General features: G+C 33.2%; 5 protein-coding genes across 12 annotated transcripts; 3 read left to right on the top strand and 2 right to left on the bottom strand.

The window, feature by feature from the left end:
• Positions 1-292: 292 nt before the first annotated feature.
• On the bottom strand, positions 293-5,470 carry LOC139783096 (uncharacterized). The gene is made up of 8 exons (XM_071722222.1): positions 5,340-5,470; positions 5,176-5,218; positions 4,913-5,040; positions 1,565-4,843; positions 1,329-1,492; positions 1,054-1,258; positions 797-919; positions 293-725 (listed from the first exon to the last, which is right to left on the bottom strand). Coding segments are annotated over exons 1-8 (4,062 nt in total). The 5' UTR covers positions 5,342-5,470; the 3' UTR covers positions 293-607.
• A 324-nt stretch (positions 5,471-5,794) lies between these two features.
• Positions 5,795-9,144, top strand: Herp (Homocysteine-induced endoplasmic reticulum protein). Its single transcript, XM_071722178.1, has 4 exons — positions 5,795-6,299; positions 6,988-7,367; positions 7,443-7,766; positions 7,920-9,144. The coding sequence occupies exons 1-4, from the start codon at positions 6,165-6,167 to the stop codon at positions 8,194-8,196; spliced, it is 1,116 nt and encodes a 371-aa protein (XP_071578279.1). The 5' UTR covers positions 5,795-6,164; the 3' UTR covers positions 8,197-9,144.
• Positions 9,145-9,290: 146 nt separating this feature from the next.
• On the top strand, positions 9,291-12,967 carry Coq8 (ubiquinone biosynthesis protein COQ8, mitochondrial). Of its 6 annotated transcripts, none has more exons than XM_071722147.1 (12): positions 9,291-9,354; positions 9,655-9,848; positions 9,926-10,456; positions 10,559-10,778; positions 10,863-10,987; positions 11,048-11,132; positions 11,210-11,325; positions 11,412-11,574; positions 11,651-11,853; positions 11,932-12,084; positions 12,177-12,277; positions 12,337-12,967. In XM_071722147.1, exons 1-12 carry the CDS (start codon positions 9,303-9,305, stop codon positions 12,509-12,511), a joined length of 2,118 nt encoding a protein of 705 aa, XP_071578248.1. In that variant the 5' UTR covers positions 9,291-9,302; the 3' UTR covers positions 12,512-12,967. The 6 variants fall into 6 exon arrangements, with proteins under 6 accessions (XP_071578248.1, XP_071578241.1, XP_071578260.1 ...); XM_071722140.1 differs by having other exon boundaries at positions 11,651-11,865; XM_071722159.1 differs by having other exon boundaries at positions 9,294-9,358; positions 11,651-11,865.
• Positions 12,968-13,099: 132 nt separating this feature from the next.
• On the top strand, positions 13,100-14,158 carry Polz2 (DNA polymerase zeta subunit 2). The gene is made up of 3 exons (XM_071722198.1): positions 13,100-13,300; positions 13,403-13,700; positions 13,776-14,158. Exons 1-3 carry the CDS (start codon positions 13,282-13,284, stop codon positions 14,074-14,076), a joined length of 618 nt encoding a protein of 205 aa, XP_071578299.1. The 5' UTR covers positions 13,100-13,281; the 3' UTR covers positions 14,077-14,158.
• Positions 14,114-15,400, bottom strand: LOC139783059 (ciliogenesis and planar polarity effector 2). 3 transcript variants are annotated; one of them, XM_071722183.1, is made up of 5 exons: positions 15,249-15,400; positions 15,030-15,141; positions 14,684-14,949; positions 14,456-14,592; positions 14,114-14,382 (listed from the first exon to the last, which is right to left on the bottom strand). In XM_071722183.1, the coding sequence occupies exons 2-5, from the start codon at positions 15,124-15,126 to the stop codon at positions 14,175-14,177; spliced, it is 708 nt and encodes a 235-aa protein (XP_071578284.1). In that variant the 5' UTR covers positions 15,127-15,141; positions 15,249-15,400; the 3' UTR covers positions 14,114-14,174. The 3 variants fall into 3 exon arrangements, with proteins under 3 accessions (XP_071578284.1, XP_071578288.1, XP_071578292.1); XM_071722187.1 differs by having other exon boundaries at positions 15,030-15,092; positions 15,249-15,382; XM_071722191.1 differs by having other exon boundaries at positions 15,030-15,089; positions 15,249-15,375.
• Between the last annotated feature and the right edge of the window lie 235 nt (positions 15,401-15,635).

The following is a 15,635-nucleotide window of genomic DNA, read 5'->3' as shown; positions in this document are numbered from 1 at the left end:
TCGCACGATATACTGTCCAAGGATTGTGTGCTTGCACAAAAAGCTGTATTCTCTGAACCGGCTGTATTGGAACTAGTTGATTGACCTCTCTGCTTCGCAATTTTATGTCTGCTCACAATACAGTTACGTTATAGTATAATACGAAAAGTATGTCGAGGATGCATTACGCCTCATTAGAGTTTTTGACAAAAAAATTTAATTAAGGAATTTGTAAACAAAAGCATGGGAAACTATAATATTACCATGATTAATTTCTTAATTGGTTCACAAAAAAGTATAAGAAAAATCATACTAGTTATATATAGAAAACATTTTTATACGATTATATATATTATACATTCTATTTATATTGTAAACTTTTTATGCATTGTATTAAACAATTTTGCATACTGTGTTTTTGTTATACAACTTACATAGTAATATAAAAATAAGAAAAACGTTATTATGGCATCGAATATGAATGATTGCACGATTATTTACAATATTAATCATTAAAAAATTTATTTTATTTCTAACTTGAACTTGAATATTGCAAGAAAACAACGATATCTTCATCAAAATCTCAATCAGCAGCCTTTTCATTCTCGGTCATTAGATTATTATTAGATTAGATTATTTGAGTCTCTTCTATTATATCAATATAATCCTTGACATCGTTCATATACCTCCGTAGGAACTTATGGTCTCTTTTTACATTTTTAATTAAATTTTTAATGTCTGTTTCTCTGTAAAAAAAAAAAACAATTTCATCGAATTTTTAAATTATTATATTCAAGCTATCTCTTTGTGAACTTACTTTATTCCACCCAGTAGACAATGAAGACTGATATCATTCGAAGTGAGTTTATCAAACTGTTTAACTTTGATCGTAACTCTCAATATAATGTCCATCCGTTTGCTTCGAGAGACGAACGAAATTCTAAAATAAACAAATTGTTACAATTTTGTCAAGTCGATGTATATATGTATGTTGATTATAATATTTTAAATAATTATGTCGTGTATAGTGTAACGTAATATGACACGATTTGATGTAAATTTGTAAATTATTACTCGTCATAAGTAATCTCCATTAAGTTCAGGTCATCCAAACGCCTCAAATCGAACATGAAATCCATCGCTAATTTCACATCTTGTGAAATGAAATTTAACATCGGAAGAATGTCCTGATGAGTTTTATACAATTTTGTAAGTATTTCCGCGTTTATTTTCTCTAGAATTAATTTGTGAACTATCCTTATTAATATTCCTGAGTCATCTATCACAAAAAGACATAAGATTAAAATTATTGTAATTTTTTATCTTTTAATTAATATTTGTATAATTACCTGAAACGCGAGAAATAATCTTGATTTCTTTAATTAAATTTTCTTCGGAGTCATTAAAATCATATGACAAGAATGTCGCTATCAATAATGAATTTGACATGAAACCAAAAACGATCATTTTCCTATCGATATTCTTATAATATACATTCCAAATGCAATCTTCCCTATAACGAAATAACATTAGGTCCCTTTAATCTTTTTCGATAGAAGAAGATATAATAAAAATATATATGTACCTTACGGCATGCGTTTCTAATTTTTGCGATAGTGTTAAAAACGGATTTTGTTCGGTCAAAGATCCATTTTCAACATCCTCAATCGTATTATATTGTGCCGTTACGAGCTTTTTAATTGCACATTCGTTTTTTTGTTCCATACATTGTTGTTTCACTTCATCATTTAAATTTTTTCTGCCTTCTTCAGAATCTTCTTCAGAATCCTCAATTACTGCTCCTGTACCTTCAAGATGATCACTGCACTTCTCCTGCCTTTTATTATCCGAATATTGTTCTCTCTTTTTAATATTATTCTGCAGCTTTGCCTCTTTGTTTATTCTCTTTTGGGTATGTTCTCTTTCATCTACTTGAGCTTCATCTGTTACTTCAATTTCTCTACAATGGTTAATATCTTGTACTGTTAGAGCCTTTCCATTCTTAGAATTCATTGACAATGTGCTTTCTTCATTAATATTCTTTGTCGTATAATAATTTGATTTATTAGGTTGATTGTCATTAATAATTGCCTTTGTCATCGTTTGGTAATTAGTTTTCTGGTTGTCATCAGTTTTATCTACTGCAGTGCTTCTATGGCAATCTTCCGATTGATTATTTTCAATATTTATTAGCTCCTCTTCTAGACCCTTGGATTCTATTACGTTACTTATTATTAATCGGTCAGAAGTATTATTGACTGGTATATCAGTGATGATCGACGATTGAAGTTCGTGCTGAATTTCGTGGAATTTGGAAGAATTTTCTTCCTCGTTGTCCAAATAGAGCGTTGATGGCGGTGTAATCGATTGTAGCTCTGTGAGACTGTTGTTCGACAAATTTTTCTTTAAAAAACTATGTTCGTTAATCTTGTTTAGACTATCCCTGAAATTTGAGTCAGATACCTGCGTGTGATCCGCTATATCCTTTACAAAACACTCATTACGTTCGATATCATTTACATAGTTAGGGTTAGCACTCGGAAGTGAATGTATATCATTCTCCTGAGAAGATTGAACTTCCATAAAAGAACTGCGAACTCTTTTTCGATACGATCTTTCACTTGCGTCAGACATTCTTTTTTTCCCGCTGGCATTTTCAAAGTTCGCATTTAAAGAGTGATCTAAATTAACCAGTGGAGACTGAGTAACGACATCGTCAGATAATTCATTGGGTCTAATATTCTCTGCTTCCACAATTTCCCTTGAAATTGTAAAATTTACTTTTGTTGCACCTTTGTTAGATTTTGTTCGATTATTATTTGCCATTAGATGTTGGAATTCATCATTTTTAGAAATAATTAAATTTTCTGTTTGATTTACTTTCACGTCTTGCATAAGTTGTAATGTTGATGGCACTGCAGCAGTAAATTCTATTGATATATCTTGAATTGTTTTATTTGCAGCCGTGTCAGTTTGGAATGCTACTCCCGCAGAATTTTCAGCAGGCAATGAAGTTGTTTTTGGTAATGTTTGGGAAAATGTAGATCGTGTAGTGTGGGTAGTATTAAATGTTCTCTCATCGTGCAAAGAAATCGGGACAACTTGGGTAAATTCCATAGATTTACACAACAATCTGGTTCCTTCATCAAAGCAGGTTGAATCGTTCGTATCTTTTTCTCCATTATTCTCTTTAGATATTGATTTACAAATGATTGGCTGAGTAATTTCGTTTTGGTTTCTTGATGACACTGCTGCAGTCATTTCCATGGATACATTATTGAAGAGCATAGTTTTATCATCCTTCGATCTCGATTCACCAATTTTTAAATTCTCTTTGCCAATGTTTAAAGGTAACATATTTACTGATTTCGTTATTTCCATTGATGCATCATTCTTATACTCCTCACATGTACTTTTATTTAAAGATCGCGCAACGTGCGTAGCACGAAACATTCTTTCATAATGCAAAGGAGCTGGAACAGCTTCAGTAAGCTCCATAGACTTGTACAATATTTTAGTTCCTTCGTTAAAGCAGATCGACGTATTTGCATCCTCTCCACCATGTGCATTCTCTTCAGATAATGATTTACCAGTGTTTGTATAAGCAGCTTCTTGTTTGTTTTTTGTGGATACTGTCTTAGTCATTTCCATGGATACATTATGGAAGAACATAGTTCTATCATCTCTGGATATTGGTTCGTCCATTCTAGAATTCTCCTTATTATAAACACTTGAAAACAAGATGGTACTTACTGGCTTCGTCATGTCCATTAATACATCATTAAAAATCTCTGTTTTATCAGTTTGATCCTTTCTTTTACTATTTTCGTCACAGACATTTTCTTCATACATTTCAAATGATGCACTGCTAATTCCCATTGAAGTATCGAAAGCTGTATTACTTGTGCGACATATGTCAATGCCTGTAGCATCTGTAAATGGCTGTATTACAGACGTTAATACCATTGAATCATTGGCACGGTTCATAGCTGTTGTGTTGTGAGTGTTGGCAGCATCCCATTTGGTATTTTCACAATTTTGTAATATTGTCGGAACTTGTTCGGCAATTCCTAAATCAGAAGCAATAGACTTTGCAGATATTGGTATAGCCTCGGTAATTTCCATTGATACATTATTGCAATTAGTAGTATAATTTGTATCTGAATTATTTATATTATTACGCTTTTGTTCTTCTGCGTATGACGATGATAAAAATGCAGGTATCGGTGCAGTTAACTCCATAGACAAATCCTGGACATGTGCCTCGTCCAATTCAGAGTTAACATTGTTAGAACACGATTTGGAATAACATTTATTGGCAACATTATCCGCATAATCTTCTTCATCTCTATATATAGTAATACTGCTTGATTTTACATTTTTAGATGTTTGAGATTTATTTGTCATTACAGTTTGCCAAGCTTGAGATTCTTTATCAGGCGATTCTTCATCTGTGTCGCTATACGCAACAATACCGCTTGATACCGCTTGATCTTTAAATACATGAGACTTATTTGCCAATGCAGCATTTCCAATTTGAGATATATTAGATAATTCTGTGGATTTGACTGGATTAGCGAAATCTAACTCACAGCTTGTATCGTCATCTTCTTCATTAGTTGGTGCGACAGATTCTTGTGCAAATTGATTATTTACTAGATAGGTGTTATTTGAACATGAATTATTTTCAGAATGAATATGTATACAGTCATTATTAGAAGCACATAACGATACGTTTTCTTTCAATTCCACTTGAGCATTTTGATCAACTACAAAAGATCCTTTTAAACTAAAATCATGCTCTTCATGCTCTTCATACGTATTATCCCATACAGTTCCTTGTTCAGTAGAATGACAAAACTCTCTGCAGAGAATAAAGTATTAGAGCAAGAAGAGAGAGTTGTAGCTAAATATTACAAGACTAGGTACTTACTTGACATGTTTTTTCTCCGCAAAACTAACACGTCTCTTAACTTTTGATGCAGCTGGACTGTTCTCATTGGACGAAGAATCAAAATTAACATTTTGCAACGGTTGCCGTGGTTTACGTGGCTTAAGAATCTTAAGAATCAACATAAAGAAAAAATCATTAATTTTTATCATCAATAAAGATACATTAATATTATTAAAATAGGTAGCTTTCTGATCTGAAAAATGAGCTAGAAGCTATAAAATCATGTGATTGTATAAACTTACCGATGAACGTCTAGATTCGCTTCTCTTAGATTTAGATGGAATCCTGTGAATAAAAACGAATAAAAACATTATTCCTTTCTTGTAAAAATGCCTCATGTTACAGGATCTTAATCTCACATCTTAATTTCACGCACAAAATAAAAGAGAATAGTTTTAATACCTACATTTTGTTCGCACAAACACTAGAGGAGAGAAGCGGTTAAATTTGATTACGATTTGATTCTATAACCATAACCTATTAACCTCCAATCAGTCCGATCTCCATGCACCTCCATGTTTGTTTCCTAAACACATTCGAATTAAGACAAGTTAAATCAAATTTCCAACAGTTACATTTTGCGAATTTGAATTAAGTAATAATGATTAGAAATGGTTAGAAATAATTGATTTTTTGCTACGTTCATTAAAATTTTCTATTTTCCTTCAATCAGTTTCAATTTTCGCTTCAACATTGCGCAAACGCTTTATGTATTACATGTTTGTATATGAGATGTTTTTACATACTTTCGGAACGCAGCTCTCGTGGAAACTCGGCATAATTCTTGCATAAGCCATGCACGAGCGAACGCGCGTAATCTCGGACCAATGGGCGATCGCCAAATCGCAATTCCAACGATTCCATGCGAAGGTGTGTGTAATGCATTCATGCATACGAACACGGTTGCGTTTCAGTGATATCAGATGACATTTGACGGTGGTTGTGCACGATCGGTCGACAGAACGTTGCCTTGCAAATTAAAGATTAGCGTGAGCTCTCTACTCTCTATCAATATCGACAGGAAAGGGAGCGATCGACATCGTCGACTTCGACTAGTCCGACTCCGACTCCATCTCCATCTCCATCTCCATCTCCGTCTCTCCGTCTCTCCGTCTCTCCGGCGACGAGAACGTAAACGACGACGAGACGGCAAGAATTTTGACAATCGCTGTTCCGTACTACGCCAACAGCTGACCTCGGAGTCTCGGACTGGCTGTGACACGTTGAAAGGATGGCAGACGCCGCCGTTAATCTCATAATAAAAGCACCGAATCAGCAGATCAAGGACCAGGTGGTCAAATGCGATCTCGGCTGGACCATTGGCCGTTTGAAGGAATACCTGTCCGAGGTTTATCCCAGCAAGCCAGTAAGTCGCGTGAAAGTAATCGTTTCCGCCCAGTGAAAGCAGCGTGCGTTTCTCTTTGCTTTTTGTCTTTCTTTCTTTTTTTTTCTTTTCTCCCTTGTTTCTCTTTACGCCCATTAAAGGTGACCGTGATATCATATTTAAATTTAAACAATGATAATCGAAACGTTTAAATGCTTCCTACATAGATGCAAGAATCCTACAGAATAATTCTCAGTTAATTACATTAAAATTAATAGAAAAGAGACTTGGCTTACTTTTATATTCAGATTAATATTCTTTTTACAAAATTATCAGTAATCTAGCTGTAATCATAACTCTCTTTCTAAGAACTGTGCTGTTTGAAGGAAAGACAATATATCATGTGTTTAGATGGAAGTATTTATGAGCTCGTTGATTGTATAAAAAGATATGATATCTTTGTTAAAATATTATTCATCTTTACCGATACAACTCAGTAGGTGCCCATTGAGCTGCACTAGATATATATCGCAATACCAATGACTATATACATTTTACAAAAGTGCCTTTAATTTCCCAAATAATTTAAAAATCTCTAAACCTTGTTGTTAGTTCAAAATTTTTGTATTTTATTATTAATGCTATAATTATTTGCTATTATTGTATTACGGTGTATTACAAAAGTTTTTAAAGATATGCAATTGATCTAAGTTTTTGTTGTCATTTGTAGGAAAGCTCACATCAGAAATTAATTTATTCCGGTCAATTGTTAAATGATTCTGCACAATTGAAAGATATATTGAGACAGTGCGATGGTTCGGAGGATCAAGCGTATACCGTTCATCTAGTCTGTACCCCACAAAAAATGTGTGCTGCGAAAGCTATGGATCAGAATCAATCGACTGATAACAATGTGGATACTGCGTCTGCAACAAGACACACTCACATCAGAAGTAACAATGTTCAAAATCAAAGTCACGAGAATGCTAATGTTACTGCGTCTCAGCATCAACAATATTTACAGCAGCAGTACCTCGATCCTCGAAATAGTCAACAATTAGCCTGGATGCAACAGGCGTACACGCATTATTTTACACAGTATATGCAACTGTAAGTGTAGCTGCCTCTTGGAACTTTTTGTAAGAGATATGAAAGATGCATAAATGTTGCAATATTCTTTTGCAGAATGGCAGCGCAAGGAATACAGTTACAAGCCAGTATTCCATACCTGCAGCAAATGAATATTAATACAAACGATACAGCTCAACATACGTACACAACCAACAATAACAACAATGTTGGCGACGAACAACCCCAACCAGCGGCTCAAGACGCAGCCGAGATCAATGCGGGAAATAACGGTGCGGGCGATGATGCCGCGTTTAATCGCGACTGGTTGGATTTCTTTTACATGTTGTCTAGGATCGTCGTTCTATTTGGTATAGTGTATTTCTATTCGTCCCCTCTCAGGCTCCTCATCGTCACGTTTTTGGGATTTGCGATATATCTGTGAGTCAGTTCCCTAATATTCTTTGTCATATCCACAATTAATCATATATATACATATATATATATATATATATATATGTTTTTTTTATGAATATGTTTTTCTCTGAACTTGTCTGAAAATTGTTAGATGTAACACGATGATATCCGTTATAGATATCAAGGCGGTTTCTTCAGGGTACAACCAATCTTATTGGCTGAGAATAACAATGGACGCGCAGACAACAATAATCAAGTGTTGCAGAATGAAGTAGTGGGTCCTCAGGCTGTGCCGCAACAGCAAAATGCTCAAGTGCCAACCGTGCAACCGGAAGCACGAACAAACGCCAATGAGGAGAACGAGGAACAACGACCAGGCGCTCTCGCTTTTACGTGGACCTTCTTCAGTTCGTTTTTTGCTTCGCTTATTCCAGATCAGCCAAATGTCATTTAATCCCGGATATTCCGTTATAAAATGGCTTTTTTTAAAGCCTATAATTATTTTAAAGCTCTATAATTATAATATAAAGACTGGAAAGGGTGACTTTGTCACGGTGTTACCGGACTTTGAAAATATTTAACAGTTTGTAGAGTCAGAAGTGCTTAAACTCATGATTCATTCAATACATGTATTCCTATGAAAGTCTGATCAATTTTACGATACCCAAGGATTTTTGTATCTGAATATATCTCTAATATATATATAAATGTTCACATATGTGTTAATAATCAACATACGCTTAAGATTGATGACAATTATCGTGGAAATCCAATTTGACATGTAAAGATTATATATGTGTATCAGTTTAATTTGTTGAGAGACTCGCAATTCACGAAATAAAATAACAGTCACGTAAGATCTATAGATATTAATGCTAACTTTCCTTCGGAAGAAGATCGTTAGAATTGCCATCCCAAAGCTATTAGAATAAAATGTATAAACAAATTTTTTATGTTTGTAGAGTATTAAGATATAAAGGTACAACGAGAGATAAATAATCATGTATATATACATATATCTAAAAATAAAAAATATAGGTTTCGTGTAGTGCTTGTATTGTATAAAGCTATATTTAAGGAGATAATAATAGGCACTTGATAATTTTCTTAAAGAATTCATATATATATATTACATATATATAGCAATAATATTATATTGTGTGAGAATAATTTTCCTGTGATGTTTAATACGGTCGAATACATCCGGTGTGATATCTGCGTAAAACATCGCGTTAAATTCGTACATATAATTATTATTGATATACATATAAGGTGGAAACACACATTAGCGGAATTGTGAAATTTCTCTAAATTTTCTTAAATAGAGAAAGAAAGAGTTCTATACGAAGAGCGCCGATGAAATAAAGATGTATGTAAAGCAAATAAAACAATTTTTAAAGTTTGTTGTTTATTCATGTTATTTCAACTAAAAAGATTGTGTTATTCTAATAAGATAATAATAAAAAAAGATAAAATACATTTATTTCTGTATGGAAACGTAAATTGTAAGATATATATATATATATATCTTTTATAGTGCTGCTGAATTATATTTCATGTATGATGCAATCCTATGATATGATACGATCAGTGATCACAGGCACCGAGACACGTTGGTACAATAATGCACAAAAAATGTTATTTCTAATTGTTTTATTTATAGATAAATTATTTTTCATAATCTACATATTCTACATCGATAAGTTACATTTGTCTCTATATCAAAATACTAAATTTGTGTTTTTCATGTCATTACGATATAATATAACCTTAATGCCCGGTTCCACGAACGAAGACATACAGGATTCATATTGTATATGATTATTATTATTGTTAAAAGCTATCAAATCAAAAAAGCTATTTTATATTATAATAGCAAAAAATTCATTATTATTCACTTTTTTTTGTTCAGAAATGCCTCGATCCAAAGTTTCCGATCTACTTGGTGTATTTAAGGGAGTACAAAGTGTTACAAATGCTCTGATAAAACATCAAGAGCATACAATCGGATATAGGATCAAACACTCCAGTTTAAAAGATTTACCTGAGAAGTGTCTGCAAACTGCAGGGGAAAAATTTAATAATATAGAGCCAAGTAAGGTTCCTGTAAGTCTTGCGATTGATACCTAAGTGATGTGTCATCTTACATATGTTGCCTCTTACAAAGATTGTTTTTTCTACAGGGACAGATAATGAGAGACTTGAAAGAAGTAACCGAACGTATAAGCGTGGTTGAGGAAGGTATTAAACAATATATTAAGATAACAGCTAGTCAAACTTTGGATATAAAAAATAATGGTTATATCCCTAAGAAGGAAACAAAGCTATATGTCTACGATACTGCGAAAGATCCAAAAGAATTGCCTATTGACGAAGATGTCACACACACATTACCAAAATACGATACTAACAAGTCTATAACTCAAGAGCCTTTAACAGGCATACAAAATAACGCAACGAAAAAGTATATGAGTGTAAAGGAAAAGATCAAGACCATTACCAAACTAGAGATACCTGACATAGAATTCTCTGAGAAAGATAAAGAAATCTTGAGGAAATTGGAATTGGAATATGAGAAGAATACTAAAGACAGTATTGAAGCAAGTTCTGCTCATTCCTCTATAATTAAAGTACATGAAAAGGAAGATGTAGATACGCAAATGAATTCTATAGAAAAGCCAAAAACTAAATTATTAGTTAGACCAAAGCAATGTGTAAGTATCGAAAAATAAACTTTTATTTATTATATCTTTTTATATATATTCTTATTAAATTGGTATGTGTATCTGTGTATTATTATTTTATTTATGTTACAGCTATCACCTACTGCCAGAGAAAGAAAAGTTCCTTCTACAAGATTGCAAAGAATGGTAAGTTTCGGTACCTTAGGTATTAGCCTTGGGCTTGGTACTGCTGCAGAATATACACGAAGGACATTAGGATTAAAGGAGCAGAGTATTGGGGATACGGTTGACAGTATGTTTCTTACTAAAGCTAATGCAGAAAGAATAGTTTCAACATTGTGCAAAGTGAGAGGTAAGGTATACAATACATATAACTGCATTATACATACGTATCTATGCATATATGAGAATTATATCAATTTACCTCATAATATAGGTGCAGGTTTAAAGATCGGTCAAATATTAAGCATCCAAGATAATACTATTATAAGTCCCGAATTGCAAAAGGTCTTTGAAAGAGTCAGACAAAGCGCTGATTTTATGCCAACGTGGCAAGTAGAGGTAAATGATGCAAATGTACAGATTAAAAGGGAATTTCTTAATATCTGCAATTCCTTCTAGAAAGTGTTAGCTAACGAACTTGGACACAATTGGAGAAATAAATTGGCGTATTTTGAGGAAAAACCATTCGCCGCAGCATCCATTGGTATATATTGATGCTTTTTATATTATTCATAATAATATAATACTGTGATTTAGAGATGATTTAATTATATATCTTAGGACAAGTGCATCGTGGTACATTATTGAATAAACAAGATGTAGCGATAAAGATTCAGTATCCCGGTGTGGCTGTGGGTATTCAGAGCGATATTGAAAATTTAGTAGGCATAATGAAGGTGGTAATATTTTGAATCAACATTGTATATCGTGAACTTTACTGACAAACTTTATATTATATAAATATCGTATGTGTTTATCGCAGGTATGGAATGTGTTTCCAGAAGGAATGTTTATAGACAATGTGGTGGAAGTTGCGAAACGGGAACTGGCATGGGAAGTGGATTATATAAGGGAAGCAGAGTGTACGAAAAAATATAGGGAATTAATAATGCCGTATCCAGATTATTATGTGCCTGCAGTAATAGGTAAATAAATAAAAAGGTTTTTGTATTGAATCAATTTTTTTTTAATATTTTAAATATCTACTAATTCAATTTCTAGATGATCTCTCTACGAAGCAAGTATTTACAACAGAGATGATAGAAGGTATACCCGTTGACAAATGTACAGATATGGATGTTAAAATTAGACAACGTATAAGTGAACTGATCATGCGTCTGACCCTAAAGGAATTATTCGAATTTCGATATATGCAGACTGATCCAAATTGGTCCAACTTCTTTTATAATCTCGATACAAAACAGGTTTTCCGCATAGTAAAAAAAAATTATCTATTTGTTACTAACTTAATCACGAGAGTGCTAATAGATACATCTTTGCAGTTAATTTTATTGGATTTCGGAGCATGCAGGACTTATGAGAAAACGTTTATGGATAAATATATAGAAGTCATTAATGCCGCAAGCAAGGGAAATCGCAACAAGGTCCTACAGTTATCTCAAGAAATGAAGTTCCTTACTGGATACGAGTCCAAGGTATCTTATCTCTATTAAATAATCTCTAATATCTTAAAACATTACTATTCCTGCATGTACAATTCTAATTGAACGATAATTTACATTGTCAGATTATGGAGAATGCTCATGTGGATGCAGTCATGATTCTTGGCCAAGTGTTTGACAATAATCATGAGTATTACGATTTTGGCGGCCAAGATGTGACCAAACGGTATGTTCGACCTATTTCTCTGCATCCATCGTATAATATATACTAATTTCGTGTTGCAGGATCCAATTCTTAGTGCCAACTATAATAAATCATAGATTATGCCCACCACCCGAGGAGATATATAGCTTGCATAGAAAGTTATCCGGAATATTTTTGCTATGTGCAAAACTTGGAGCTAAAATCAATTGTCGAGACATGTTCCGCGAGGTTTATGCCAACTATAAATTCGGCTGATACTTTTCTTTATGAGAGTATTTAACGTGCCGTCAACCGTGTATTCGTTTTTCGGTTTTTTTGACACATTTAATTCTTTGTTCTTTTTCTCCGGTACTAACGACATCGTGTATGATTCTCGTGCGATTCTTTTCCCGATTGTTACCAACCAATTATCTTATATGTATATTATTTTTTAACCGTCTTTAATATATTGTTATGTCAATTTCTCTTAGGAAGGTCTAGATAGCTTTAGAGGTTTCACATTAACATTCTTTAACCAGTCTTCAATACGGTACAGATATGAAATTCTTAATCTTTCTAGTTCACAATCACGATACAGTCTACTGACAATGAGTCTACCTCTAACCTCATCGAATTTGACGCATCTGATTGTAAATATAATATTATGATGTATATCTTGAAAATTTATACTGATATTGACATAACAAAATAAAATATACATTTTGATTGAAATGCATTTATTTTGTAAAAATATATATTTTTTAATGCTGGTGGTATTGATATTGCATGTATTTTGATTTTATCAGCATAGCAAATTTTGTGATGTATATAGTATATATTTGTGGACATAGATGACGCTATTCGAGTAGCATATAATTAATGGCGGTTACTGCGCTTTTTTTAATACATAATGAGCATGAGCCATGTGCCATGTGAGTTCAAGTATAAAAGTGGGAAATATATTTACTTTTTATGTACATTAGATATGATAATTTTTTAAAAACGCAGCATGACATCGCAATCAATATCTTTAATGTCATCATAAAATGTCTCAAGACAAGATAGGTATAGTTTTACGATCAGTCGAACCTATTTTAATATCAAATAACATACCTATAATAGTAATATGTGCAGCTTCATCGAGAGATAAATAAAATTTACTTGCAGTTGGAGTCGACATTCTCTTGGAATTTTTAGAAGTAGCGTTTAATCACATATTATTTTTCCGCAAAATCTATCCTAAGGAAATTTTTGTTAAGAAAAAGATGTATGGAATTACGATATATGTATCGGAACATCCAGAATTGAATGAATATTTATCAAATGTTCTGAATGCAATCAAGGAATTGGTAAAGGAAGATGAAAACAGCGTTAAAGCCATCAATCTTACCTTCTACAACAGGAACAAGTTGCCAATAGAAAAATATGTCTTTGATATGGTTAAACTGCAGGCACAGCTTACAGAGTACGTTGATCGATAATAAATATATATATCTATTATCCGATTTTAATAAATTTATTAATTCTTTTCTATTTTAAGGAGAGATCCATATTATTTGAAAACAGAAGAAGCACTGAAGACAGTCTGTTTAAAATTATCAATGTGTGATACATACTTAAGACCCATCCCAGACAATTCAACCTTTTCTATCGAAATTCAAACATATGAAACTGCACATATTATTCTAAGCGAAAATCCAAAATGTGAAGATTTTCCATGGATTATTAAAGATGATGCAGCAGAGATGATTGATAAAAATCTATTACCACTGAAAGATATTAAAACCGATTGTTTAAATTTGCAACTGTACGTAATTGAGGATACAGCCAACAAAATCTAAGGTTTAAATAACAATTTATATGATTGATATCTCTCTGTTTGTTTTATGTGCTTTTATTTTGTATAAAACGTAGAAAAATACACATCTGTTTGTAGTTATTAAACTTGTCCCATCAGTTTAGATATGAACTCTTTATCTCTATTCCATAAGATGTTACAAATAGCATTCAATTGATACGAGCAATCAAATATTTCGGATCTTACTGACAATTTGCTGGCATCAATCTTGATCACCTTAACTTTCCACTTGTCTTCGAATTCTTTAATTTGTACTTCATCTATCGCGGAGCTTGACCAAGGTTTGAACCTGCAAAAATGTTTGGATTATTATTCGAATCTTTTCCATTTTACGATACAATTTCATCGAGTAACGACACTACTTTGTGCCAATCACTATGTTTGCTGGTTTTCCTTTTATATTGGTCATTGTGTTCATCAAGTATGGAATGTCATTGAAGCTTGACGCATCGTCAAAGGAAAACACTGAACAAATCGCATCAACTTTATCTTTGCATACCTGTGGAAAATGTATCGTATCGTTTACATATCTTTTTAATTAAATGTAATTATATTAAAGAAGAACTTGTAGATATGCTTCTCACACATACTGGCAAAATATGATTGTATTTTTTTATACTACTCTCCGAGGTGTCCCAGAATTGCAGTTTAAACAAAACGACTTTATCCCAGACTTTTACAGGCCAAAAAACGTTTGTTTTTCTTATCCCACTGGTTTCCGTGTAACCGTTGGAGTCGAGGATTCCTGCGAGTCTCGTTACCACTGAAGTCTTTCCCACGCCAGACCTGCCTATCACGAAGATCTTGTAAGTGACCTCCTCGATAGAAGAAGGCAACGACGGTCTCTCCAGAATGCCTGAAACATATAAAAACAGTAAACTGGAAAGAAAATCGATGTGCATTTTGTATTGTATAATTAGTACAAATAGATAGCACCATAGAATCTTCTCTTTTTAGAAGAATTCACGTAGAAGTGATGGACCAAAGATTCTCCTTCTGCTGAAGACAACCAGTTCATATTAATTGCATTCATGCTTCTTCGGTCTCACTATGGAATAAAAAGCGATCAAGTACGCCAAGACCGCCAAGACGCATTCGAACGCAATGTAACAAAATGCACGAATCCGTACAAACTTGGTATAGATATATAATTACTTTGCATTGCGATAGTTGAAAAATTTAGCCAATCAATCAATCATATGATAAACATCCATACTGATCCGTATGGTCCGTATGTGTTGCATGTATGTATGTATTATGTATGTGTACATACATACGTATTATCGACCGCGTACACACAGCATCGAGCATCGATCTTTCATGAAAACGATACTAGATCCAACAGCCAATTAGAAACCTACGTTGAATATTGAGCGTCAAAAGAGCACTTCTCATTGGCTGACAGCAGAATATGCAATTTAGATTGTTCAGGCAAGTAACGTTAGCTGCAGTCCACTTAATAACGCTACAAATGCTTCAAAACATTTCTCTTCTTTCAATGGAGACAGAAGTAGGAGAAGAAGAAGAAGAAGAAGAACGCTT

This window comes from Temnothorax nylanderi, unplaced genomic scaffold (genome assembly GCF_030848795.1).
Source record: "Temnothorax nylanderi isolate EJ_2023f unplaced genomic scaffold, tnyl_v1.0 TNYL_tig0008_pilon, whole genome shotgun sequence".
NCBI lineage: Eukaryota > Metazoa > Arthropoda > Insecta > Hymenoptera > Formicidae > Temnothorax > Temnothorax nylanderi.
Note: the sequence above shows the minus strand (reverse complement) of the source record. Positions and strands in the feature narration are given on the sequence as shown.

What these genes read in the sequence shown, in the direction of transcription:
- Herp (XM_071722178.1), top strand. Translation starts at nt 6,165, where the DNA reads ATGGCAGACGCCGCCGTTAATCTCATAATAAAAGCACCGAATCAGCAG. An exon ending in AGGTTTATCCCAGCAAGCCA is followed by an intron (nt 6,300 to 6,987) that starts GTAAGTCGCGTG and finishes TGTCATTTGTAG; the next exon opens with GAAAGCTCACATCAGAAATT. An exon ending in TTTACACAGTATATGCAACT is followed by an intron (nt 7,368 to 7,442) that starts GTAAGTGTAGCT and finishes ATTCTTTTGCAG; the next exon opens with AATGGCAGCGCAAGGAATAC.
- LOC139783059 (XM_071722183.1), bottom strand. Translation starts at nt 15,126, where the DNA reads ATGAATGCAATTAATATGAACTGGTTGTCTTCAGCAGAAGGAGAATCT. An exon ending in TAAAAAGAGAAGATTCTATG is followed by an intron (nt 14,950 to 15,029) that starts GTGCTATCTATT and finishes TATATGTTTCAG; the next exon opens with GCATTCTGGAGAGACCGTCG. An exon ending in AATACAATCATATTTTGCCA is followed by an intron (nt 14,593 to 14,683) that starts GTATGTGTGAGA and finishes CATTTTCCACAG; the next exon opens with GTATGCAAAGATAAAGTTGA.
- LOC139783096 (XM_071722222.1), bottom strand. An exon ending in GCGAATCTAGACGTTCATCG is followed by an intron (nt 5,041 to 5,175) that starts GTAAGTTTATAC and finishes TTGATTCTTAAG; the next exon opens with ATTCTTAAGCCACGTAAACC. An exon ending in TTAGAAACGCATGCCGTAAG is followed by an intron (nt 1,493 to 1,564) that starts GTACATATATAT and finishes ATTTCGTTATAG; the next exon opens with GGAAGATTGCATTTGGAATG.
- Coq8 (XM_071722140.1), top strand. Translation starts at nt 9,303, where the DNA reads ATGATGCAATCCTATGATATGATACGATCAGTGATCACAGGCACCGAG. An exon ending in TAGAGCCAAGTAAGGTTCCT is followed by an intron (nt 9,849 to 9,925) that starts GTAAGTCTTGCG and finishes TTTTTTCTACAG; the next exon opens with GGACAGATAATGAGAGACTT. An exon ending in TTATGTGCCTGCAGTAATAG is followed by an intron (nt 11,575 to 11,650) that starts GTAAATAAATAA and finishes TTCAATTTCTAG; the next exon opens with ATGATCTCTCTACGAAGCAA.
- Polz2 (XM_071722198.1), top strand. An exon ending in CTGCAGGCACAGCTTACAGA is followed by an intron (nt 13,701 to 13,775) that starts GTACGTTGATCG and finishes TTCTATTTTAAG; the next exon opens with GAGAGATCCATATTATTTGA.